General features: G+C 54.2%; 1 protein-coding gene across 4 annotated transcripts; it reads left to right on the forward strand.

Moving 5' to 3' along the window:
• Nucleotides 1–1,365: 1,365 nt before the first annotated feature.
• LOC100994060 (developmentally-regulated GTP-binding protein 2) lies at nucleotides 1,366–21,378 on the forward strand. 4 transcript variants are annotated; one of them, XM_034942299.3, is made up of 13 exons: nucleotides 1,366–1,570; nucleotides 7,270–7,430; nucleotides 11,682–11,771; nucleotides 12,429–12,489; nucleotides 13,045–13,135; nucleotides 13,773–13,845; nucleotides 13,979–14,069; nucleotides 14,902–14,999; nucleotides 15,330–15,406; nucleotides 17,205–17,293; nucleotides 18,027–18,085; nucleotides 19,837–19,890; nucleotides 20,563–21,378. In XM_034942299.3, exons 1-13 carry the CDS (start codon nucleotides 1,507–1,509, stop codon nucleotides 20,647–20,649), a joined length of 1,095 nt encoding a protein of 364 aa, XP_034798190.1. In that variant the 5' UTR covers nucleotides 1,366–1,506; the 3' UTR covers nucleotides 20,650–21,378. The 4 variants fall into 4 exon arrangements, with proteins under 4 accessions (XP_034798190.1, XP_054957762.1, XP_054957761.1 ...); XM_055101787.2 differs by having other exon boundaries at nucleotides 1,373–1,570; nucleotides 17,964–18,085; XM_055101786.1 differs by lacking the exon at nucleotides 15,330–15,406 and having other exon boundaries at nucleotides 1,375–1,570.
• The last annotated feature ends 4,651 nt before the right edge of the window (nucleotides 21,379–26,029 follow it).

Here is a 26,029-nt window from a genome sequence, read left to right on the forward strand (position 1 = left end):
GCGCGGTGGCTGATTTTTTCCAGACTGAGGAGGGAGGATCACCTGAGCCTGGGAGGTCGAGACTGCAGTGAGCTGTGATCACGCCACTGCACACCAGCCTGGGTGATCAAGTGAGCCCCTGTCTCAAAAAAAAAAAAAAAAGGTGGTATGGGGATCCACTTTTTTTTTCTTTTTTTTTGAGACAGGTTCTCGCTCTGTTGCCCATGCTGGAGTGCAGTGGCAGCATCTTGGGGATCCATTTTGAACCTCTTCAAGCTTGTCCCACCTGAGGTCTGCAGCCACATGTGGCCCAGGACCACTTTGAATGTGGCCAAACACAAATTCGTAAACTTTCTTAAAACATTATGAAATTTAGGCAGGGCACAGCGGCTCACGCCTGTAATCCCAGCACTTTGTGAGGCTGAGGCAGGCAGATCACTTGAGGTCAGGAGTTCGTGACCAGCCTGGCCAACATGGTGAAACCTCGTCTCTACTAAAAATACAAAAATTAGCCGAGTGTGGTGGCACGCGCCTGTAATCCCAACTACTTGGGAGGCTGAGGCAGGAGAATCACTTGAACCCAGGAGTCGGAGGTTGCGGTGAGCCAAGATCACACCACTGAACTACAGCCTGGATGACAAAGTGAGACTCCGTCTCAAAAAAACAAAACTAAAACAAAGAAAAAAAAACTGAGGTTTTTTGTTTGTTTGTTTTTTGAGATGGAGTTTCGCTCTTGTTGCCCAGGCTGGAGTGCAATGGCGCGCAATCTCCACTCACCGCAACCTCCGCCTCCCGGGTTCAAGCAATTCTCCTGCCTCAGCCTCCCCAGTAGCTGGGATTATAGGCGCGCGCCACCACGCCCGGCTAATTTTGTATTTTTAGTAGACATGGGTTTCTCCATGTTGGTCAGGCTGGTCTCGAACTCCCAACCTCAGGTGATCCGCCCGTCTCGGCCTTCCAAAGTGCTGGGATTACAGGCGTGAGCCACCACGCCCGGCCAAAACATTGAGGGTTTTTTTGGCGATTTTTTTTTAAGCTCATCAGCTATCGTTAGTGTTGGCGTATTTTAGGTGTGGCCCAAGACAATTCTTCCAATGTGGCCCAGAGAAGCCAAAAGATTGGACACTTCCATTTATAGTATAAAATGAAAGCCACTAGGCTTTCGGCTCAGCCCCTTTTCCTTACACTGCCAGTCAGCTGCGCTCAGGGACCCGCAGTTCAGAGTTCAACACGGGCAGATTCCCTCTCTTCCTTGCTTGCTCCTGCCAGCCGCAGCCGTGGGCCAGTACAGCATGGCCCGGCCCCGCCCCGGCTCTTTCCAGAGGTCCGCAGCCTGGCCGGCCCAGCGGGCGGAACCGATAGTGTCTGGCACTTGGCTCGCCCGGACTCTGAATCCCGGAGCACCAGGCGCCCACGAGAACGCTGTTCTCTTTGGCTTCCGGGCGCACGCTACTCTGTCGCCGCCGTCAGACCGGAATTCCCGGTGCCGCCGCAACCGCTGTCTGTGCGCCCACCTCTGCTGCTGCCATGGGGATCTTAGAGAAGATCTCGGAGATCGAGAAGGAGATCGCTCGGACACAGAAGAACAAGGGTGAGGGCCGGCCGGGCGGGGCCTTCCTTTCTGCCTGCCTCAGTTTTCCTGTCTGTAAAATGGGGGAACAACTCCAGCAGTAATGCTGGGGCAAGATCCGAGGCCGCGGAGAAGTTGCCAGACAAGTGCCGAGGCCGCCCTGCGCGCCCAAGGCAGGGCCAGGCGGGAGCGGGTCTCACGCCCAGGTCTGACTGCAAACGTACCCCAAGAGATCTGATCAGTCCCAGACCGTGTGCCCGAGTAGAGTAGTCCCAGCTCACAGAGCAAGCATCTGACCCAGAGAGAGGCGGAGCTGGGGTTCAAACCTCAGTCTCCTGATGGCTGGGCCTGGGGCCTGGGTCTACTCTGTTGTTTTGGGAAGTGCAAGAGGAGACCTCTCAGGAACAGCCTCGCCCAGCAGCTGAGAGCCCATTGGAGCAAGGGAATCAGGACTCTGGAGTCTGGAAGGCCTGGGTTTGAGCCCCAGGTCCACCACGTACCTTCTGTAAAACATTGGAAAGTCACTTCACTTCTTGGAGTCTCAGTGTCCTTATCTGTAAATGGGGTAATACTCCCCTGCTCCATCTTAGTACACAGCTGAGTTAAATTAGATGGCCTTTACAAAGCACTGGGCACATGGTGAGCACTCAGTATTTAAAGTAAACACCCCAACATAGATAATACATAATGAAGCCTCAAATCTGGACTTTAGAATGTAAGGGCTGGAGGAGCTCACAGAAGAGAGGTGAGGAGAGAACGATGACACCAGGACGAAGTGGGACTTGAGCTGGTTGTTGGAAGGGTATCCCAGGTGGGGGCCACTGCTGAGACAAAGACATGGGAGTGAGCATGGCATGTTCATGGGACAGTGAGAACAATCTAGATCAGAAGGGGGTTATGGAAGAGTAAAATGGGAGGTGCAATTGGCCAGGCTAGTGGCTAGCCATTCAGGCTTGTGGGAGCAGGAAGCAAGCAACACTAGATAGCTGGTCCGAGTGTCTGCCCTCCCTTGGTTCCATTTAGGTTTGAAGGCCAAGGAGTTGAGGGCCCTCTATGACTCATTCCTTCTGTAAATCTTTTTTGTTTGTTTGTTTGAGACAGTCTTGTTCTGTCACCCAGGCTAGAGTGCAGTGGTGCCATCTGGGCTCACTGCAACCTCTGCCTCCCAGGTTCAAGCGATTCTCCTGCCTCAGCCTCCAAATAGCTGGGATTACAGGCACGTGCCACCACACCCGGCTAATTTTTGTATTTTTTTAGTAGAGAGGGGGTTTTGCCATGTCGTCCAGGCTGGTCTCAAACTCCTGACCTCAGGTGATCCACCCGCCTCGGCCTCCCAAAGTGCTGGGATTACAGGCATGAGCCACCATGCCTGGCCGATCTTTCCTGAGCCTTTACTATGTGCTAGGCACTGTGGTTAAAGCAGTGAACACAGCAGGCATATCCCAGCCCTTGGATCTGATCTTCTAGTTGACGGTCTGAAAACTAGAAATCAAATAAATAAGATAATGTCAGCCAGCAATATGTGCTATGAAGACAAACCAGGGTGATACAGCAGAATATTGGGGGTGGGGAGGGACTGGGGATTGGGTCTGCTTAGGTGGAGTGATAGAGAAGACCACCATGAGGATGGGGCATTTGAACTAAGACCTGATTGAAAAGAAGGAACCGGTCACGCAAACATCTGGGGGAAGAGGGTTCCTGGCAGAAAAGAGCAGCTAGTGCAAAGGCCCTGAGGCAGGAACAAACTTGGCTGTTTACAGGTCAACAGGACTGGGGCTGGGGTGCAGTGATGGGACAGGAGGGGGTTGATCATGCAGAGCCATAGGTCATGGGAAAGACTCTGGGTTGTGTTCTAAGGCAGTGGGAGCTGGTGCAGGGTGTTAAGCAGGGGAGGGGCTATTCTGACTTCTGTCTTGAAAGTTCCCTCTGGCTGCTGTAATATTCCATATTACCCATAAGACCCAAGGAAAGTCACAGGGAGGCTAGAGATGCTGCCACTTTGGCAGTGGTAGACAAAGGAGATATAAAGGTGATTAAGACCTAGTCCCTCCCTTCAGAGATGCTCAGAATTTTAGGAGCTGGGATGACAGGAAGGGCCATGTGTACCTGACTGACCCTGAATCCTTTTTTTTTTTTTTTCTTTTGAGACAGTCTTGCTCTGTTGCCCAGGCTGGAGTGCTGGAGTGCAGTGGTGTGATCATAGCTCACTGTAACTTCAAACTCCTGCATTCGAGCAATCCTTCCACCTCCACCTCTTGAGTAGCTGGGACTACAGGTGTGCACCACCACACCGGGCTAATTTATATATATATATATATAATTTTTTTTTTTTTTTTGAGATGGAGTTTCACTCTTGTTGCCCAGGCTGGAGTGCAATGGTGCAATCTCGGCTCACCGCAACCTCTGCCTCCCAGGTTCAAGGGATTCTCCTGCCTCAGTCTCCCAGGTGTGTGCCACAACGCCCAGCTACTTTTGTGTCTTTAGTAGAGACAAGGTTTCTCCATGTTGGTCAGGCTGGTTTCGGACTCCGGACCTCAGTTGATCCGCCCACCTCGGCTTCCCAAAGTGCTGGGATTACAGGCGTGAGCCACCCCACCCGGCCAATTTTTATGTTTTTTGTAGAGGCATGGTCTCACTATGTTGCCCAGGGTAGTCTTGAACTCCCAGCCTCAAGCAGTCCTCCCTTCTCCGCTTCCCCAAAGTGTTGGGATTACAGGTGTGAGCCACCCCACCCGGCCAATTTTTATGTTTTTTGTAGAGGCACGGTCTCACTATGTTGCCCAGGGTAGTCTTGAACTCCCAGCCTCAAGCAGTCCTCCCTTCTCAGCTTCCCCAAAGTGCTGGGATTACAGGCGTGAGCCACCATGCCCAGCTGCAGAACCCATTCTTGACCATTTCTTACTGCTATCAATTCACTGATTCACTTGGTAAAATATTTCCTGTGTGCCTGGGCCCTGTGCTGGAGGCTGGGGATCCAGTCCCATTTCCTGACCTATCGGAGTCAGGGAAGTAAAGAAATAAGATTGTTTTCAGAGTCGAGAAGACAGTAAACCTGCTCATGAGGCAGGAAGCAGTCTGGGGAAGGGCGGAATTTACTGTAGATTATAGCCAACTTTTATTGGGTGCTTACTGTATGCTAAGCGATGTTCTTAGTGCTTTCTGTAAGACTTCTCCATTATTCCACCATCAAAAATCTGCTGAAGTATGGTCAGGCACAGTGGCTCACGCCTGTAATCCCAGCACTTTGGGAGGCCGAGGTGGGTGGATCACTTGAGGTCAGGAGTTTGAGACCAACCTGGGCGACACGGTGAAACCCCGTCTCTACTAAAAATACAAAAATTAGCCAGGCATGGTGGCACCAGCCTGTAGTCCCAGCTACTCGGGAGGCGGAGGCAGGAGAATCTCTTGAACCCAGGAGGTGGAGGTTGTAGTGAGCCGAGATCGCACCACTGCACTCCAACCGGGGTGACACCAGTGAGACTTTGTTGGTGGCTCACACCTGTAATTCCAGCATTTTGGGAGGCCAAGGCGGGCGGATCACCTGATGTCGAGAGTTCGAGACCAGACTGACCAACATGGAGAAACCCCATCTCCATTAAAAATACAGAAAATTAGCTGGGCATGGTGGCGTGTGCCTGTAGTCCCAGCTACTTGGGAGGCTGAGGTAGGAGAATCTCTTGAACCCTGGTGGCAGAGGTTGCAATGAGCTGAGATCACACCACAGCACTCCAGCCTGGGCGATACAGTGAGACTCCGTCTCAAAAAGAAAAAAAAAGAAATCTGCCTAAGAAGTTACTACTGTTAATAACCCTATTTGCAGATTAAGAAACTGATGCACAAGAAGACTAACTTTTCCAAAGTAAAATGGCCCCACTAATGGCAGGGTGGAGTTCTGACACAAGCTCTCACTGCCCTCTGAGACTGGGCAGGGGAGGCCTCTTTGAAGAAGTGACATTTGAGCTGCACCTCAAATGGTGGGAAGGAGCCAGTTCCAGGAAGAGCTCGTTGAAATGGAGAGAATCGCCAATGCGAAGGTCCCAAGGAAGGAATGTTGTCAGCATATTCTAGAAAAGGAAAAAAAGAAAGGCCAGGCCCAGTGGCTCAACCTGTAATCCCAGCACTTTGAGAGGCTGAGGCAGGAGGATTGCTTACAGCCAGGAGTTCAAGACCAGCCTGGGTAACATAGCAACATCTCATCTCTACAAAAACAATTTTTTTAATTAGGCAGTCCTGGTGGTACATGCCTGTAGTCCTAGTTATTCAGGAGGCTGAGGCAGGAGTTCAAGACTGTAGTGAGCAATAATCGTGCCACTGAACTCTAGTCTGAGTGACAGAATGAGACCCCCATCTCTTTAAAAAAAGAGGAGAAAGCAACTGTGTCTGGAATGTAGCAGAGTGTGTTGAAGTAGCCAGGAGCCAGGTCACATAGGGTCCTGGTTCTCAGTCTCAACGACGGCCTCCTTTTAGAGCAAAGAGTTTGTAACACCATTTACAGTCCTGAAATGAAATTCCCCATCAGTAATATAACTTGAATTTGAAAAAAACCAATATAATACCCTAATAGTAATATAAAGGAGAAGAAGAAAAAGGAAAGTAATTTATAATGAAAATGGTATTTATTTAAATACATAAATGCTGGAGTGCTGCCAGGATCTAACGAAGTTACCCTGAAGCAGTAGAATGCTCATGCCTCTAGGTAGAATCACTGGGGATGTGACAGCCACGATGCAGGTGTGTTGTATTGGCCACTGAGTTACACCCCAAGAGGGGCTGCCGTGGCAGCGTGGGATCCCAGAATGGTGAGCAGCTCTAGGTAAAGTTTCAGACAAAGCATGACATAGTCTTCCCTTCATATACATAATAGTTGCATTCCTGGGAATTTCAGTGTATATTAACACTGTACAAAATGTCCTGTGTTTATATGTAAACAGAGCTAGGTTCTAGGCCTGGCGACCCTAACCCAGGTTTTCCCTCTGTGGATGCCTTTGGGATGTGACAAGTCATGGACTTGGGATAATTCTCCTCAGCTACATAGGACTGACTCACCTAATAGGGCAGCTGGTTTCCCTGCCCCCTGCCCAATAGATGCCAATGCGTACTTCACCATCAAAGTGAACAGAAAACATCTCCCAGAATTTCCAGAATGCCCCCCAGGAAGCGGTGCCCCCTCTGTTGAGAACCATTGGTGAGAACCATTTGGTGAGGTCTCAACAAAGAGGCGGGATTTTTTTTTTTTTTTTGAGATGGAGTTTCACTGTTGTTGCCCAGGCTGGAGTGCAATGACGTGATCTCGGCTCACCACAACCTCTGCCTCCTGGGTTCAAGTGATTCTTCTGCCTCAGCCTCCCAAATAGTTGGGATTACAGGCATGAATGACCATGCCCAGCTAATTTTGTATTTTTAGTAGAGACAGGGTTTCTCCATGTTGGTCAGGCTGGTCTCGAACTCCCGACCTCAGGTGATCCACCCGCCTCGGCCTCCCAAAGTGCTGGGATTACAGGCGTCAGCCACTGCGCCCGGTCTAAGAGACTGGATTTTATCTTAAATGAAGTGAGAAGCCAAGGGGGCCTTTTAAGCAGAGAGGTGTTGTTTTTTTTTTCTCCTGATCTCCTTGACAGCAGTTGCTTCCCAGCCAGCACTTGGCAACATGTGGGCCCTGCCTGACCCCTGGGCTTGGACACCCTGGCCACTCATCTTCTGTCTTGCTTTCCATCCTTTAGCCACTGAGTATCATCTGGGCCTGCTGAAAGCTAAGCTCGCCAAGTATCGGGCCCAGCTCCTGGAACCGTCCAAATCGGCCTCGTCCAAAGGAGAGGGCTTTGATGTCATGAAGTCGGGTGATGCCCGTGTGGCGCTGATTGGATTTCCCTCTGTGGGTAAGGTCAGTGATGGTCAGTGTGGGCCTCGGGGAGGAAAGCAAGAAGTCATCTTTCAAACAGGTGACCATCCAGGCTCCCCTCGCTGCCTTTCTGCTTAGCTCCAGGGACACAGAAGACCTGGCCTCCCCCAGGGTCAGATCCCAGCCCTTTATCATCCTAACATGGAGGACGCTCTTTCCTCTTGCCAGCAGATGGAGCCCTACTTGGTCTTCCGACTCAGTCATCACACACAAATACTTCTCAAGTGTGTATCTCGAGCGGTGTCATGTGCTGGGCACTGTGCCAGGGACTAGAGACATAGCATGAATGAGACAGAGCTCTGTCCCTGCCCACATAGATCTCCCATTCTTGAAGAGAAAGGACAGTAAATAAGTAATAAGGTGCATCCAGTGGTGAGGAGTGGGGGCTGGTGAGTGACAGGGCGAAGGTCTGCTAGTTACGACAGGTCCCGGCAGGTTTCTCTGGTGAGTGAGTATTTGGGCAGGGGCCTGAAGGAAGTGAGGGAGCTTGCAGAGTCCTGGGTGAGAACCTTCCAGACAGAGGGAACAGTGAGCACAGGCCCTTAGGCAGGTGCTCGCTTGGTGTGTCCAGGGAGGCCCAGGTGGCTCTCTGAGGAGCACAAGGAGGGCAGAAGACGGAGAGGATAGCAGCATATGGGTGGCCGAAAGGACCCTGGCTTGGATTGAAGAATGAAACTGCAGAGTTTTTAGAAGGTTTCTTCGGCCGGGCGCGGTGGCTCACGCCTGTGGATCACCTGAGGTTGGGAGTTCAAGACCAGCCTGACCAACATGGAGAAACCCTGTCTCTACTAAAAATACAAAATTAGCCAGGGGTGGTGGCGCATGCCTGTAATCTCAGTTACTCGGGAGGCTGAGGCAGGAGAATCGCTTAAACCTGGGAAGCAGAGGTTGCGGCGAGCCGAGATTGCACCATTGCACTCTAGCCTGGGCAACAAGAGCAAAACTCCATCTCAAAAAAAAAAAAAAAAAAAAAAAGAAGGTTTCTTCTGGAAGTTGCTCCGTTTAGCGTATAATCTATATTGGTTTACTTTTTTTTTTGAGATGGAGTCTTGCTCGGCTCACTGCAACCTCTGTCTCCTGGGTTCAAGCAGTTATCAATCAGCCTCCCGAGTAGCTGGGATTACAGGCATCCGCCACCACCCCTGGCTAATTTTTGCATTTTTAGTAGAGGTGGGGTTTCACCACGTTCGCCAGGCTGGTCTCGAACTTCTGACCTCAGGTGATCCGCCCACCTCAGCCTCCCAAAGTGCTGGGATTACAGGTATGAGCCACCGTTCCTGGCGTGATTTACTTTTATGTGAGGAATAAAATAAACATCATTGCAGGGTTTTGAGCAGAAAAGAGATGTCCGATCGGCTTTTTTTTTTTTTTTTTGGAGGTATAGTTTCACTCTTGTTGCCCAAGCTGGAGTACAATGGCACGATCTCAGCTCACTACAACCTCCGCCTCCCAGGTTCAAGTAATTCTCCTGCCTCAGTCTCCCAAGTAGCTGGGATTACAGGCATGCACCACCCTACCCGGCTAATTTTTTGTATCCTTTTTTAGTAGAGACAGGGTTTCACCATGTTGGCAAGGCTGGTTTTGAACTCCTGACCTCAGGTGATCCACCCCCCCTTGGCCTCCCAAAGTGCTGGGATTACAGGCGTGAGCCACTGCGCCCGGCCTAAAGTAAACTTTTTATTTTAGAATAGTCTTAGATTTACAGAAAAATTGCAAAGGTAATACAGAGTTCCTATATACCCCACACCCATTTTCCCTGGCAGTTAACATTTTACACCAATGAATATTGATCTGTTCTTGCCTCAAGTCTGGCTTTATGCAGATTTCCTTAGCTCCTCCCCACTGTCCTTTTTCTGTCCTGAGATCCCACATCACAGTTCAGTTGTTATGTCTCCTTAGGCTCTTCTAGACAGTTCCTTAGACTTGCCTTGATTTGATAACCTTGACGGTTTTAAGGAGTACCATTCCCATATTTTGTAGAAAGTCCTTCAGTTGGGGTGTGTCCAATGTTTTTCTTGTGGTTAATCTGGGGTTATAGTTAGCAAGGAAGGCCACAGAGGTAAAGTGCCATTTTTATCACATCGCATGAAGGCCACATACTGTCAACATGACTTACCCCTGCTGATGTTGATCTTGACCACCTGGCTGAGGTGTGTCAGGTTTCTCCACCGTGGAGACGCTGTCTTCTCCCCTTGCCATGCCGCTTTGGGGAGGGAGGTGACTGTGTGCAGTCCAATTCCATCGCCTCCTTGAGGGGAGCATCTACAGAAACTGTTTGGAATTCTTCTGCATGGGAGATTTGTCTCTCTTCTCCCATTCATTCGTTTTATTCAGTCATTTATTGATATCCGTATCGATTCGTGGGGGGTTATTTTGTGCTTTGGGGTCTAAACCCATACCATGTTCTTTTGCTGCTCAAATTGTTTTAGCTTCGGAGCTATTTTAGTTGGCTTCTTTGATGTACTTCCACCATTGTGTTTTTCCAGCACTTCCTCACTTTCTGACACTGCAAGATGCCTCAGGCTCATTTTGTATATTCCCTGCCCTGGCCTAGAATCTGCCATTTCTCTAAGGAGCCCTGGTTCCTTTGATTGGAGAATAGCATTAGAAACTACCATCTGGGCGCTGACTTACTTTTTTACAGAATCACTCTGGCTGTTGTGTAGATAGCAGGTTATAGCAGGGCAAAGTGAAGTGGGACAGTGGAGAGGTTGCTAGAATATAGGCCAAGTGAGCAACAACCAAAGCTCTGGACAGGTGCTGGGGAGCAGCTTCTAACTCAGTTCAGCTGAACAATTTGAGCCCACACCCAGTTTCCATTGCTCTGGGCCAGGCATAGGGGATGGTGGTTAACAGCTACCTTTTCTTGAGTGCTTGCTGCAAGCTGGGCAGTGTTTAGTTTTATTTGTTGTACTGTCTGCCTATATGATTGGTATATGTATCAGAGAGAGAGATTGATAGAGAAGCCGCTCTAGTTACCAAGAGCCGTGACCCTTGAAGTCTGGGCCCATGGCAGATCCCACCTGCCTTATTGGGAGTATAGGCTCTCCCACTGTGGGAGGGCCCAGGTCTTACAGGGGCCAGACAGAATCAGGGAGTGGCCCCGAGGTTGGTTGCTGGCTGTCTCAACAGCCATTGCTCTTGGGGCCACCGTGTCTATCCCTATACCTGTCCACTCCACCAGGTTTTTCTCATTTCTTGAGTTTCCAGGAGATCCCCAAGGCTGAGGGTTTCTGGATTTGGGAACTCGATGTATTTCCATCACATGCCACATTCTGGACTTGAGAGGTCTAAGGGTGCCTTGGGGAGGGTGCCCCCAGTCTTCCTGCCAGTCAGCCAGGAGGCAGGGTCTGGATAGCTGGCCCTGCAACTCAGAGTCTCAGGCTTCTCGTTCCTGGGGCCCTGCTGATTAGGATGGGGCAGGAGGCATGGGGCTGGGTTTCTTCCCTCCCTGGGTCTGCCCACTGCTTGGCTGGCCTCAGCCACAGCATCTATCACTGAGATGTTACAGTGTTTGGAGTGAGGCACATCCTGGGCCTTATCTTTTTAATCCCTGTGCAGTCCTGTGAGGTAGGGACCGGGTTCATGCCCATTCTACATGTAAAGACCCTGAACTGAGAGTATGGAGTTTCCTGCCCAATCCCAGGACACCCCGGCAGAGGCAGGATTCAAAGCCAGGTTTCTCCAACTCCCAGCCACAGTGAACGGTGGTCTGAGTGGTCACATCCACATCTTTCCAGTTCCCCACTCCCTCCCTGCGACACCTCTCCTGTCAGCTGTCTCTGCCTCAGCCCAGGAGGTTGACATCTCCTTGCACACCTCCTCACACCCTCCCTGGGTGCACAGCATGTCTGGGTACTGGTTCCACGAGTGCCGTGGGACTGCCACCTGCTTAAAGTTCTCTGAGGCCAAGAGGGCCTGGAGGATTGTGTGGGGTTAGGAGAGGCTCCTGATGTATATGGGGAACCCCATCAGAATCCAGATCCCTGCCTCTACCTGAGACAGTCCTGAGACCTCCAAGGAACAGATGGGCCTCTGGTGTCTGACCCATCCAGGACAGGGCCAGAGGTGAGCCCTCTGGCTGGGAGGTCTCTTCACAGCCACCTAGGTCACCAAGCCGAGGGTGAGAGGGTCTCCTCCTGCTGCCTGCACCTGCAGGCCCCCAGCCCCTGGGGCCTCTCCCAGAAGGCCAGGGACAAGGCTCCTCAGTGCAATGATCTCCTTTTCTCCTAGTCCACATTCTTGAGTCTGATGACCTCCACGGCCAGCGAGGCAGCGTCCTATGAGTTCACCACTCTGACGTGTATTCCTGGGGTCATTGAAGTAAGTGGGAGTGCTGGGCCCAGAAGGAGAAGGGGCGCATGCTTGTGTTTGGACTTGTGCCTGTGCCCACCCTGTGTGTGAGTCTGGGTGGATGTCCCCATGTCAGGACAGGCTCTGGACTGAGCTGCTTTGCCCTCCAGCACTGACACTTCTGGGGATCCTAGCTGCTGGACCCCAGAGATGCCTGGTGGGGCCTGGAACTAGGAGGTCAGGCCAGCATGTGGCTACTTTGCCTGGCGCCCCCTGTGCTCTCCTCCCCAACACCACCACAGCTCTGGTCACTAATTGCTGCTTGGCTGGATCCTTCTGCCTCCCCATGAAGCTTCACTGCCTTGGGCTGTGTTTGCTTTGGGCAGCTGAGTGGTATGGCCTTAAGTTCCCATGGTGAAACAATTTATTTGTAAAGTGCTGGTATCATCAGTGATGAGTGTTGTGGGATTGGAAGATCTTGAGCCCTCCCTAGGCGGCTACTCAGCTCATAGGCTGTGGTCTGCACTGGGCTGGGATGGTGACAAGGCTCAGACTTGGCCACAGGTTGGCATCTGGGTTTCCCTCAGCCTCTGAGCCCCGGGGCCATTCCAGATGTCCCAGATCCAGACAGGACCTTTCCAGTGGAGGCCCAGCCTTGCCTTACCTTTCTTCTCTTCTGCATCCTAGTACAAAGGTGCCAACATCCAGCTCCTGGACCTTCCTGGAATCATTGAAGGCGCAGCCCAAGGTGGGAGGCAGGGCAGGTGTGTGGGAGGCAGACTGGAGCTCTGTTACTGATCGTTGAAATTGGGTGTGGCTGTCATGGAGATCACTCTGGATCCCTGGTCCATTATCCCCCTTTCCAGAAAAGACAGGTTCCAGTTCAAATCCTTGGCACCAAACTAGCCTTGTGATCTTGGGCAAGTGATTGGGTATCTCTAAGCCAAGCCTCAGTTTCCTCAGCTGTAGAATGGGCATAATAATACATAATTTACAGCATAGTTTTGAGGATTAAGTGAGGAAATGTTCAGGAAGCATTTAGCCTCGGCCCTGCCACATGGTAGGGGTGGGCGTAGGACAGCCGTTATTATCCTGTTACTCCTTTTATGATGGTGGTGTCGGATTTTCTTCTGAAATAAGTCTCCGTCAGTAAAACATGTGGATTAAAGAAAAATGCCAAGCTTGTGCTAGTATGTGGCAGAGGCTGTGGTAGGTCTGTAAAGGACAGGAGTCCAGGGCACCGTGGGCTGAGTAGCAGTCACATGGGTCCACATATGTAACCGCATCCCTCACACCCATCCAGGAAAAGGCCGTGGCCGGCAGGTGATCGCTGTGGCGCGCACGGCTGACGTCATCATCATGATGCTGGATGCCACCAAGGGAGAGGTGCAGAGGTCCGCAGGGTGGGGCATGGGGCAGGCTCACATGTCTGGGGAGGGCCAGTGTGTCCCTGAGCTCGTACTGGGCGGCCTGTGGGTGTTTGGCTCTCTCACACGTGAGAGTAGTGGTAGGACTTGTCACAGACTAAACCCAACACCACCCAGCCTATGGCGTCTTCTCCTCAAGGCTTGTGTCCAGCCAGCACAGAGGTATCTTGGGACTGGGGGCCGAGGGGCTTGGCCTGGCCCTGCTTCCTGTTCAGAGGCACAGGTGCCTCATCACTGCCCAGAACCTGCCAGGAGCCCAGCCCCAGGCACAGAAGCATTGTTCATCCACATCCTGGCAGAGGGGTACACCAGGCCTGCCTCCTCGGGACCAGAAGGAGTACCCTCGTGGTCACCTCGCGGGGGCTCCACCACTTGCCTGTGCATGCCGACCGTAAACCGGGCCAGTCCCCTCTGGGACTGTGGCAGAGTTTAGGAGTTCCCTGCAGCTCTAGGGCATTGGGAAGGAGTGTTCTCCGGGTTGCTGGGGAAGGGGGTGGAGGAGAGAGTCAGTCTCTGGGTGGGCAGTGACATCCTGCGTAACAGGGAAGCTGTGCATCTGGCTCTGTGGACAGCCTGTGAGGGGCTTAAGGGGTACTCTGCCTAGGTCTCTGCTGGAGAAGGAGCTGGAGTCTGTGGGCATCCGCCTCAACAAGCACAAGCCTAACATCTACTTCAAGGTGAGGCACCTCTCTGGCCTTCAGGCCAGGGGTGTGGCAGTTTTGAGACTGCATTGGCTGGCGGCTGAGGCTGTGGGACCATTGCTGTGACCCCTCGGTCAGCAGCTCTCCCCATCCCTTTCTCCTCTTTCAGCCCAAGAAAGGTGGTGGCATCTCCTTTAACTCGACAGTCACGCTGACCCAGTGCTCGGAAAAGCTGGTGCAGCTCATCCTACATGAATACAGTATCCTTCCCTGAAAGACACGTGAAGGAGGGCAGCCACCACCGTCAGGGCAGCGGGGGGACTGACCAAGACAGGAGGCCTCGTGGAGCAGGGTGGCAGCAGGTCACCCCCACTGCCCCTGCTGTCAATTCAAGCAGTCTCTGGGCAAGCTCCAGACTGCCAGGTCTGCAGCCGCGCACTTGACAATGGCTTCCTGGCTCCTCATCAAGTACTGGGCACTGTGGTAGCCAGATGACATCCGGAAGAAAAAGATGTCATGGGAAACAGCCTCTGAGGACGGGGGGTTCCTAGCCTGGAGAAGCCCCAGGGAGAGCTGGGGAATGGGTGGTGCCTCTAAAGTAGTGTCGGGGGCTGGTTGTGTTCTGGGGCCCTGGGGATAGGGCAGGGCCTCGGGCAGAGTTATGCCTGGCATATAGAGAACTCTTAGAGTCAGCTGTGAGCCTCTCGTTGCCAGAGGTGTGCAAGCAGAGGCAGGATGGCCCCCAGTGGAGTCCTGCATGGAAGAAGCTGGGTTCGACCAGCTTTCAGATGCTCCTGGTGCTAAAACCCAGGCTTCCCCTAGGGGCTTTGGGGATTCTAGCAGGTACGTTTTTCTCCCTGCCTAGCTGTCAAGATTAAAACTCTGTGTTGATTGAAACTTTTATATATTGTGGTCCCTCTGGGGAAGAGAACAGAGGGCTTCCAAAGCATTACAATCTTGTAAAACCTCACAAGCAGATACCGCCACAGTCCCACGCGGCCAGCATATTTCCTGCTTGGCTTTTTGGGGCCCTCCGCTGATGGGGGACAGGGGCAGCTGGTGCACAGGTTGCCCTTAATCGGAGCCCCTCAGAGATCTTCAATGCAGAAGTGCTCTTCCGAGAAGACTGCTCCCCGGACGAGTTCATCGATGTGATCGTGGGCAACCGGGTGTACATGCCCTGCCTGTATGTAAGTGCAGGAGGGGAGCCCTGGCCTGGCCACTCGGCCTTTCCACCACATGCATTTCCTCAGCTCCCGGAACCTTGTGAGAGAAGCAGAAAGAGTCTGAGGCTCTCCCCTCCCCTCACCTCACCTCAGTGGCTGCTTGGATCTTGCAGACATAGAGAGCTTGAAACCAGGGTTCTAGCCCAGCCTTCCCAACCCTGAGGCAGCAAGGGGAGGGAGGGCGTAGACTCAGCTCTCCAGGGAAGGGCTGCAGCCGGCACAGGGCGATGGAGGGCCCTTTCCTGGATGTCTTGCTGCTGTCCTCAGCACCGGCCTCCACCTTCTCAATCTCAGGTTTATAACAAAATTGACCAGATCTCCATGGAAGAGGTGGACCGCCTGGCCCGAAAACCCAACAGTGTGGTCATCAGGTGAGGCCACTGGCATCCTGCCACTCTGCTGTCCTTGCTGTGGGTTCTGACCCCAGTCGTCAGGCCTCCCAGCCACTTTGGCTGTGGAGGAGGAAAAGCCAGCACAGCCTCCAGCAGCACACGGCCCTCACGGAGCCCAGGACTTCCTGCCCAGGGCAGAGCACTTTGTCCATGAGGCCAAGGAGACACTGCAGGAGGGTCCCCTTCATAGCTGCTGGAGGCATTGGCCCATTCCAGTTCTGAATTGCCGTGGGCAGGGTGGGTGATGTCTTGTGGGCTCTGGTTAAGAAAACAGAAGGATTTCATCAACCAAGGTTGAATGGCTAAGAGGCTTCTTAACTTAGGCCAGGCGTGGTGGCTCATGCCTGTAATCCCAGCACTTTGGGGGGCTGTGGCGGGTGGATCACGAGGTCAGGAGATCGAGACTATCCTGGCCAACATGGTGAAACCCTGTCTCTACTAAAAATACAAAAATTAGCTGGGCGTGGTGGCGTGTGCCTATAATCCCAGCTACTCAGGAGGCTGAGGCAGGAGGATCACTTGAACCCGGGAGGTGGAGGTTGCAGTGAGCCGAGATCATGCCACTGCACTCCAGCCTGGGCGACAGAGCAAGACTCCGTCTCAAAAAAAAAAAAAAAAGAGGCTTCTTAACTTAGTAGTGAACCAAGGTCCCCCCAAGAAGCCCTGGGTGTGAGCCTACCTCTCCTGGTGCTCTGGAAGGTGTGGCTTCTGTCTGATCACAGCTCAAAGGGAAAAAGGGAACTAATGTTCTCAGGCCCTGGCCACTCACTTCCTGCCCTCCTTTGCAGGGTGGGTCCCTGGGGTACCACCTGCACTCTGGATGTTTGTTCACTTGCCACCACAGCCTGGCAGGCTCCTCTTTGGGGCAGACTGATTCAGGTGCTCCACTTTGCTGGTTTCCTGACTTGAGGCGGGCACTCCACAGCTTCACAGTGAAGCTTGGCCAACAGTACTGAGAGCTCAGGGACCAAGAGGCTGGACAGCGCAAATGATGGATGAGGGTCCCGGCCTGAGCACAAGGACCATTTTGTGGTGGTTGTAGCCACCACAAAGAGCAGTGTCGGTTCTACAGCACAGCCTCAGGTCCTCTCCTCCTGCTGTGTCCCAGGCCTTTGAGGGGCTGCCATCCTCAGGGCGTGAGAGCTTCTACACCTTTACCTGCTTGTGCTCAGAATAGCTCTACAGAGGTCAGGACACAGCTCGGGGTCACGGCGCAAACCTTCAAGCCACGGTCCACCCAGTATTTGGAGCAAGGCACATCCCGGGCCTTATCTTTTTAATCCCTCTGCAGTCCTGCGAGGTAGGGACTGGGTTCATGCCTGTTCTACATGTAAAGGCTCTGGTGTCTCCAGAGCCTTGGTTCTCCCCTCTTCTTGCTGAAATCCCTGCTGGACTTCCTGGCAGTCCCTTGCTGCTCTCAAGGAGTGAACTCTGGGCGTCAGGATTCCTAGCCTTTGCCCGTGGTCCCGTCACAGCCCCCGGCCATCTCGCCATGGCAGCCCTTCACTAATCACACATGCTGCAACCCTCCACAGAGCACAGGCTTGCCAGCCCCTAGGAGAGATGCTGACCCTGGTTGAGTGTGACCGTGATTGGTGCCCAGAGGCACTGGCAGCAGAAACATCAGGCTGCCATCATAGTAATGGGCTTGTTTCCCTGTGGGTACCAGCGGGCCACCTGGCCAGTGGAGGTTATCCGCTCCAATAGTGAGAAGTGGAGACCCCAGCCTCTGAAATCATAGGGGCCCCTGCCTGACTGGCCGCCTCCCTCTTTGCAGCTGCGGCATGAAGCTGAACCTGGACTATCTGCTGGAGATGCTTTGGGAGTACTTGGCCCTGACCTGCATCTACACCAAGAAGAGAGGACGTGAGTTGCACTGCGCGTAGCTGAAAAACAGGCTGAGCTTCATCCCTAGAAGGCTGCCAGGCCGGTGTGTGGTGCCCAGAGACCCCAGCACCGGCTCTGGCCTGGCTTGTCTAGACACACCTCAGCTCTTTTCCCTTCTCAGCACTGGGCACTGCTGGTTTTGAGGGTACCCTGGTGGGGTAAGGCTACCTTGGGGTCCCCACTGGCTGTAGCAGTCAGTGCCCTCCTGACCTCCCCTCACAGTGACAGGCCCTACCGCAGGAGCATTAGGGACCTGAATCCACAGGAGCCATCCCCATGTCTAACTCCTGCCCATCCTCCTGGTGCGCACACACACATGCCCTGGGGTCCCAACAGCTGAATTCGGAGCAGTTTGCATCAACCCTGACTTTGGCAAGGAGCGAGCTACAGCTTCCCTCACTAGACTCCAGCATCCCTTTGCGCCCTGCCCGTTCAGTCCAGGTCCTGGTCTCTGTCAGTGCTGTCACAGCAGATGGGTGGCAGGCACTGTGAATCCTAGACTTGATTTATTTTGAGTCACTGTGTTAAGATCAAGGTCGTAGAAGATGGTACAGGGATCTATGTGGAGGGTGTGCTGGATGTCAGGGGGAGGTTAGGCCAAGGCAAGGAGACTGAAAGGGCCTCTGTGGCCAGCTCTTCCCTCGCGCAGAATCACAAGATGGCAGTGTGGGCCCTGATGTGTGGCTGACGTTCTCCCCATCCCGCCCTGCAGAGAGGCCAGACTTCGCAGACGCCATCATTCTCCGGAAAGGGGCCTCAGTGGAGCACGTGGTGAGTTGACAAGACCTGCCGTGACAAGGGGTGGGAGCTCTGCATGCCCTTTGGGGCTCTGTTCTGCCTGAGGTGCCCTGGGCTGGGGGTGGGCTCTGCTGGTCTCACTCTCAGATGTCAACGCAGGCTCTGGAGTTGGACAGCCTGGGGCTGCGTCTGCAGCACCCCTTCTTAGCCATGTGCCGAGGCTCTGACCTCTCCTGTGAGGGGGGTGTGCTGCCTGCCCCCTGGATAGTCAGGAGGACACGTTGAATGAGGTCCAGTGTGTAGGGCACTCAGCATGCTGCCTGGCTCTGCAGAGATGCCAGTAACCCTGCTTCCATGCCATTCAGGCATCAGTCAAGGAGAGTAGGAAGTGGCACCAGCTTAACACAGAGGTCAGGACAGCGGCTTCAAGGAGGCAACCTGAGCCGGCTTATAGGACTAGTGGGTCTGGCAGTGAAGAGTTGGGGTGGGGAGCATCCCAGGTAGGGGAGCAGGCATGCACAGGCCCCAGGGGAGGTGGTCTGGGCTCAGGGAGCAAGAGGCTGCCTTTCCCTGTCCAGGATTCTGTCACCTGAACATGACCCTGCAGGCACAGATGGTGGCCAACCTTCGGGTCACATGGCCGTCCTCCTGGGCTGATGCTTTCCTGGTGGTGTTTTCCTCTAGCTCATTTCTTCTTGGGATCTGTATCCTGGAGGCAAGGGACGCTGTAGACCCAGCTGTCCCTGCAGCCCCTTAGGACAGTGGTGGCGGGGCCTGTAATCTGGTCTCATGCATTCATTCATTCCGCAAGCCCAGCCCCAGGTCTCTGAGTGCCACCCTAGAGGTGTTAAACAAAGGAGGCCAGGCAAAGTCCCATCTCCCTCAGGGCCTAGGCTTGAGATCACAGCAGGAGGAGCCAAGGAGACTCACGATTACCCTCCTGAATCCCTTCAGTCACTCACAAGTGGCAATGCTGGGCAAGCTGAGTAAAACAAAACCCATCTGCAGACCAGGGTCAGCCACCTTCCCATCTGTGTCAAGGAAGTGTTCCTGCAGGCCTGGCGCCGGCCTCCGCCCCAGGGACGCTGGGCTGAGGCGTTGGGTCTCCCACCAGGGCCTGGAAGACCGGTGGGCATGTGGGAGGAGGAGTCACATTGCACAATTGCAGAGTCCCCTCCCCGCCGCCCTCCACTGTGCCACCATCAGCGTGGCAACCAGAGGTCTACACTCTCAGGGCAATTGCTGGCTGCCTCCTCCAGGGTCTCCTTCCAGTTTTATATGACATCTGGGACCCCTGGGATCTTCACCCCTACCAAGGAGCACTGAAGTTTATACACTGCCCTGGGAGTTGGGGGTGATGTGATGTGTGGGAAGCTTCAGGCCACAGGTGGGGCCAGGAGGAGTGAGAGATGGTGACCAAGCAGGGGGGACTCCAAGCTATCACCCTGTCCCATTCTAAAGGAGCATCTGTTCAGGCAAGGCAAGCAGAGGGCCACTAGCAGCCAGGCCCCTGACCTTCCCCTGGTGGCTTTGGGAACATTCCTAACTAGGCACCACAGCTGGCAGATCAGGAGTGGGAATGGCAGGGCCACCTGCAGCTGTGATTGGGTGGCTATGTGCGAATTGAGCACGTCAGTCCTCCACACAAGGCCCAGACTGTGTGGGCACCTGCCGCAGGAACTCCTGCCTCTTGGCCTGTGTCCTGAGCTTTGGGTGTGCGGCCAAGCTTGGGATGGGGTTAGGTGAAGCCTCACCTCTCTACCTGACTCTCTCCTGTCCTCCAGTGCCACCGCATCCACCGGTCACTCGCCAGCCAGTTCAAGTACGCCCTGGTGTGGGTGAGTCTCTGGGTGGAAAGCAAGCAGGGGGTAGACCCAGGACAGCCCCTGGGTTAGGCATGAAGCAAGGCATTCACACTCTCTGCGTGGTGTTCCTGTCCTTCCTGTGGGGATTGGCATGTCTGTGTGTCTGTCCTCCATAGAATGTACATGCCAACCCAGGGTAGACATGGGCCTTCCCCACCCTTTTTTTTTTCTGGTGTTTTTTTTTTTGTTTTTTTTTTTTTGAGACAGGGTCTGGCTCTGTCTCCCACGCTGGAGTGCAGTGGCACGATCATGGCCCAGTGCAGCCTCGACATCTGTGCAAAAGCGATCCTCCCACCTCAGCATCACAAGTAGCTGGGACTACAGGCACACACCACCATGCCTGGCTAATTTTTCATGGAGACAAGGTTTCGCTATCTGGCCCAGGCTGTCTCGAACACCTGAGCTCAAGTGATCCTCCCACCTTGACCTCCAGAAGTGCTGGGATTACAGGCATTAGCCACTGTGCCTGGCCCTCCCCAACCTTTGAGATCAGGGATGGTCAGACAACTGCGGACATCCTGCTGCCTGAGACCCCCACCTTATGCCATGGCATTTACCCTTCAGGACACACACACCCAGGGATATCTTCCTTGACCTTGGCCAGTCCAGGCTGAGGTGACCCCTCTGCCCCCATTCCTCACCCAGGGCACCAGCACCAAGTACAGTCCGCAGCGGGTGGGCCTGACCCACACCATGGAGCACGAGGACGTCATCCAGATCGTGAAGAAGTAACGGCGCCTGCCGGGCCTCCTGCCCACCTGCCTCGTCTCCCTGGGGAGGTGGTCCCACTGGGACACACAAACACCCAAACAGAAAAATACAAATACACGTACCCCAGGAAGGGGTCCGTCAAGTCTCTGCTATTTACAGAAGTTTCTTCAGTAGGCAGACAAAGAGTGTGTTGGGGCAGAGGGGCTCGGTTGGAGGCATTTCCCATAAGACTGAGCCCTCTCATGGGGGTTTTGAGTTTGTAGTGCTGAGCCTGCATCTGTGCCTCCCAGCCCCCTGCACTGAGGGAGCAAGTTGCCCACATGCCCGCCAGCCAGGGCCTAAAGCAGATGGCATGCTCAGTGCCAGGCTGGTAGCTGGGCCTGTTTGGGTCCCTGGAGGCTGTGGCTGCTGTCATGGCACCTCACTCCCTCAGCTCTTGCCAGCTTCTCTGACACTTGGGTTGGGGGCCCTTCCAGGAGGAAACCCCCTTGGGTGCCCCACACAGGGCTCTCCATGATGGGAACCAGTGGTTAGTGGCTTCAAAGGCCCAGCTGACACCCTCCACAGCCTAAGGGGTGTCCTAAAGTGCCTCCCCCTGTATTCCCCCTCCCAGGGCAGCCCCTGCCCAGCACAAAACCCCAGGACCCTGGCTCTGCACGCCTGGGGCAGGGACTTTTGAGTTTAGGATCTGTATTTTCTAAGTCCCCAGTTCTCCTGGCTCTCCTTTCTGAAATAAAGGATTGAAAATGGTTCCTGTTCAGACTGAGAACACTTTGTAAACTTGCTGAACAGTAGCCAGGTTGAGTCAGGTGGGCACAGGTCAGGCATTGGGCCTGGGGGTCGGAGAGGGTGCAGCCTGGGCCCCAAGGCAGACCCAGGCCTTGTGTGGCAAGGAGAATGCAGGGTTCCTCACCCAGGCACAGGCAGTCCCTGCCCAGGGGGTTGGTGTTCGGGGGTGTCAGGCCCAGACTGGCCCCTCCGGAGGGGCCTGGCTGCCAAGGTGGGCAGCATCCCAGGAGGCCCTTGTGACCATCTGGGCTGGCAGGGAGGCTCTGTGAGAACCAGGTGGCGGGTCATTTCCTGTTGCCTCAGAAGTCAGGAGTAGAGGGGCTGGCAGGGGCTCGATGAGTGCCTACCGTGTGCCAGGGACTGTGCCAGGCCCCCCACAGTATTCTGCTGTCCCCCAGAAGCTGGTGTAGGCTGCACGGTTTGTGAGTGCAGACCCTGGATTTAAGACCTCTGAGCAGCGGGGAAGGCTTCCTGGAGGAGGTATGCCTTTTGAGATGGATGCAGCAGGTTCTGTGAGGCTGCCAGGAGGGGTAGAGTTCCCGGGGGCCTCGGGCCCCGCTGGAGTGTGGAGCAGGCCCATGCTCAGCTCTCCAGGCTGTTCGTGGCTCCCCTGTCAGCTGCTCACTCCTTTCCAGAGACAAAACAGGAATAATAGACATCATTAAATATACATAGGGCCCCAGGCGGTCGGCGTGGTGGGCTGGGCCTCCCTTCCCCATAACACTGAGCTGCTCTGCTGGGCCAACCGTGCTCCTGGGCCAGCCAGAGGACCCCCATGAGGCGGCATGCAGGCGGGGAGCAGGCCACAGAACGCAGGTAAGGAGACCTTAGCCTAGAGTCCTTGGGGTCTGTCACTGGCCACCCTCGCATCCCAGGCTGCAGGGGTGATAAGGGAAGGGGCAGCAGCAGAGCTGGGGCCTCGCCCCTAACTCATCTTGAGGCCCTTCTCTGCCTCACTTTGTTCATCTGTGAGGGGTGTGATGCCCATGCAGTCCCCTCCTGGCGATGGTGGGATACCAAGACAGGCAGGGCCTCTGTGGCTTACCTCGGCCCCTCTCCTGACTGTCCTGATGCCTGGCCATGAGGCCCTAAGTGAGGGTTTCTGCCTGGCTGGTGGCCATTCCCACTTCCACTTTACAGGTAGGGGCTCTGGGCCCAGGGTGAGGTAGGGAAGGCCTTGAGTTCACAGGGTGTCAGGGTGAGTCCAGACCTTGGATTAGATCCAGGCCTGTTTTGTCCCCAAGGCTGGCTGGCAAAGGGTGGGAAATGAGGCCAGAGGCTGGGGGTCCTCAGGCAGTGAGGGCTCAGGTGAGAGGCTCCAGCCACTGGGCCACAAGTTCCTCACCGTGGATGGGCTTGTTCCTGGGCTAGATCTGTGTGCGCGTGGATCAGGGCAGGCACTGCGGCTCTGTTATGTCCTGGGCTTTCTGGACATTTGCTTGTGAGAGAGCGAGCAAGGGATCCTGCAGCTGCGTATGCCCAGGTCAGTGTGAAGTGGCAGCTTGCGGTGCCCTTAGGGCTGGGGAAGCTCCCTAAGACCCCCCAAAGGTCTCTGACCCTCCCATCCCCGCACCTGGGTAAGCTCCAGGCTTGGGCCTCACCCTGTCAGCCACCTTGTTCTCATCACCCTCCCTGATGATCACAGGCAGGGGTCTGCACCCTCACGCAGGCCCATGCCCAGGCAGCAGAGTTGCATTCATCTCCCAGGTGGCATCCCTGCAGCCTCCCGGGGGTAGTATGGCCTGCAGCTTTAGAAGACTCAGGTACATAGGAGCCAAAGACATGAATATTCATCTATCTGTCCCACACGTGTGCATTCACTCATTCTCCATCTTTCTTCCTCTCCAGCTTAGATTCCACAGTTTCTCATTTCGGAACCCTCCTTTGGCAAGAAAGCCGAGTCAAGACCCTCTCCTTCCCACTCTGTCCCTCTCCTAGACAGCTCACCTGACCTCCAGCTTCCATCTCGCCAGACCTGGGTCCGAGCAGCCTTTTTGACTCTCCACTGCACTGTCCTGTAGCCATCCCAAGCCCACCGTGTCCCAGACCAAACATGGCGTTCCCATACCCCCAGCCTCACCTCAGAGACACTCCCCGCACCCCCCAGCTGCACCAAGCCAACCCCAAGACTACTTGTCTCCACCCTCATCCCAGCCCCATCTAGCCTCTCACCAGGGCCAGCCTGTTTCACCTCATCCTGAATGTGTCCACTGTACACCATCACAGCATGCTCCCAGCTGTGTCATTGTCCCCTCTCCATTCTTTTCCACATGGCAGCCCGAGCTTCTTTTTATAATATTTTCTAAGAAGCCATGTGAGGCAGTGGTTGAGACTGTGGACACTCTGAAGCCAGACTGCCCAGGCTTAACTCCACCTTCAAGCTGTGTCACTCACATAACCTCTCTGGGCCCATGTCCTCATCTGTAAAGTGGGAAGAGTAACCACACCGACTTCAGGAGGTTGTAGTGAGAGTTGAGCTCTGTGTGGCCTGGCCGTTCTGAGCACAGGTCTTGCAGACAGGGACACAGGCCCCATGGCTTCCTCACTGTGGGCTCTCGGCTGAGGGATCTAACCTCTCTAAGATCAAGCCCTTCATCTATGTGAGAATCTAGTGAGATATTCCAGAAAAGCATTTAGTACCAAGCCTGGCACATAGTAAACATCTGGAAATGCGGAACAGTGACCAAAGTCCCATCCCTTTCACGGTCATTGGGCTAGTCCCTGCCTGCCACCCTGGCCACCTCTCATTTCACATGCCCTCAATCACTCTGCTCCAGCCATAGGACTGTCCTTGAAGCCCCTCTTACCACCTGACCTTTGCACATGCTGTTCCACCTGCCAGGAATACTGTTCCTTCTTCCATGTTATAAGCTCCCTCTTATACTTCAGATCTTGGCTCAGGGTTGCCTTGTCAGGAGAATCTTCCTGGACCTCCAGTGCAGTGTTTGGGCATCTGTGGGTCATGCTCTGACCTTCACAGCTCTTCTTGTTGTGACTCTGCTTAAAGTCTGCATCCAGGTTGGGCACAGTGGATCATACCTGTAAACCCAACACTTTGGGAGGCTGAGGCAGGAATATTGCCCGGGGGCAAGGAGTTCAAGACCATCCTGGGCAACATAGTGGGACCCTGTCTCTACAAAAAAACATTAGCCAGGTGCGGTAGCCCACCTCTGTAGTCTCAGCTGCTTGGGCAGCTGAGGTGGGAGGATTGCTTGAGCCTGGGAGCTTGAGGCTGCAGTGAGCTGTGATTATGTTACTGCACTCCAGCCTGAGTGATGGAACCAGAGCCTGTCTCAAAAGAAAAAAAAAAAAAAAAAACAAAGTCTGTGTCCCCTACAACACAGGGAGCTCCATGAGAGCAGAGATCATGTCTGGTTCCACTCAACTCTGCGAACCCCAAGTGCCCTGCACAGTGCTTGGCACATAATAGATGCACAACCAATGCACAAGTAATATTTAAGGAATGAATGAATGAGAGACTTGCTCCCTGACACCCGCTCTGTGCCTGCACAGAGGATGGGGACCCTGAGAGGAAGGCAGGACCTGGAACCTACCAGAGAAGGGGCAGCCTCAGCTGACTACTATCCTGAGGTCAAGCCTGGGACCCAGAGACCAGGAGGGATCAAGTGGGCAGGACTTGCTGCCAGCAGTCACCCAGACCTCCTCACTCAGAGCAGACAGGCAGCAGCCTGTAGCAACGATGTTGGCAGTCATAACAACAGCTGCTTGCCCAGGCCAGCCACTGTGCCCGGCTCTCCGCTATCTCATGTAATGCCCAGGTCAGCCCTGGTAAGGGAGGCATCTACACTCACAGATGAGGAGACTCCAACGCTGAGGCTGCATGACTTGCTATGGGTCAGATCCAGGAGAGGAATGAGACCTGACCCAGAGCTCTGAGCCACTAGGCTCCACGTCCCCTGGGCTAGAGCTGGGCTTGCCTCTCTGAGAGGCAGGTTCTTCATCTGGACAATGGGGCTTTGCAGTGGAAAGATGCCTGCCTGAGGCTTTGAGGCAGGACTTGGGCAAGCCCGCTAGAGAATGGTGGCCTCTCAGCCTTTCTTCTGGACAGACAGACAAGGCTCCCCTACTTGGGGCAGACAGAAGGTATGGCTCTGGGAGGTGCTCTTGGGCCTGAAGGGCCAGCCCTGCCCTGCTTCTCCCCAGCAAGTCTCTGACCTCTCTCTGCTTCACTTTCAACAAATGTAACAAATGTTACATGACGCTGGGGTGGGGGTGGGGTTGGACCTGTGACATCTCAGGTCCCTGACATTCTTCCTGAGAGCCCCTCTAAAGTGGTGTTTCCACTCAGTCTCCAATCCCTTTTTTTTTCCATTTTCACATATACACTTTTTTGGGGGGTGGTGGGGGACAGGGTCTCGCACCGTCACACAGGCTGGATTGCAGTGGTGCAATCTCGGCTCACTGCAACCTCCACATCCTGAGTTCAAGTGATTCTTCTGCCTCAGCCACCACACTGTGCATATCTGTAGCTGGGATTACAGGTGTGCACCACCATGTTCGGCTGATTTTTGTATTTTTAGTAGAGACAGGGTTTTGCCATATTGTCTGGGCTGGTCTTGAACTCCTAGCTTCGAGTGATCCACCTGCCTCG

This window comes from Pan paniscus, chromosome 19, assembly GCF_029289425.2.
Source record: "Pan paniscus chromosome 19, NHGRI_mPanPan1-v2.0_pri, whole genome shotgun sequence".
NCBI classification, from domain to species: domain Eukaryota; kingdom Metazoa; phylum Chordata; class Mammalia; order Primates; family Hominidae; genus Pan; species Pan paniscus.

Bases quoted from the DNA above. Each gene is read 5' to 3' on its own strand.
- LOC100994060 (XM_055101786.1), top strand. From the start codon at position 1,507: ATGGGGATCTTAGAGAAGATCTCGGAGATCGAGAAGGAGATCGCTCGG. The intron at 11,772-12,428 runs GTAAGTGGGAGT...TCTGCATCCTAG, and splicing joins GTATTCCTGGGGTCATTGAA to TACAAAGGTGCCAACATCCA. The intron at 13,136-13,772 runs GTCCGCAGGGTG...TACTCTGCCTAG, and splicing joins ACCAAGGGAGAGGTGCAGAG to GTCTCTGCTGGAGAAGGAGC.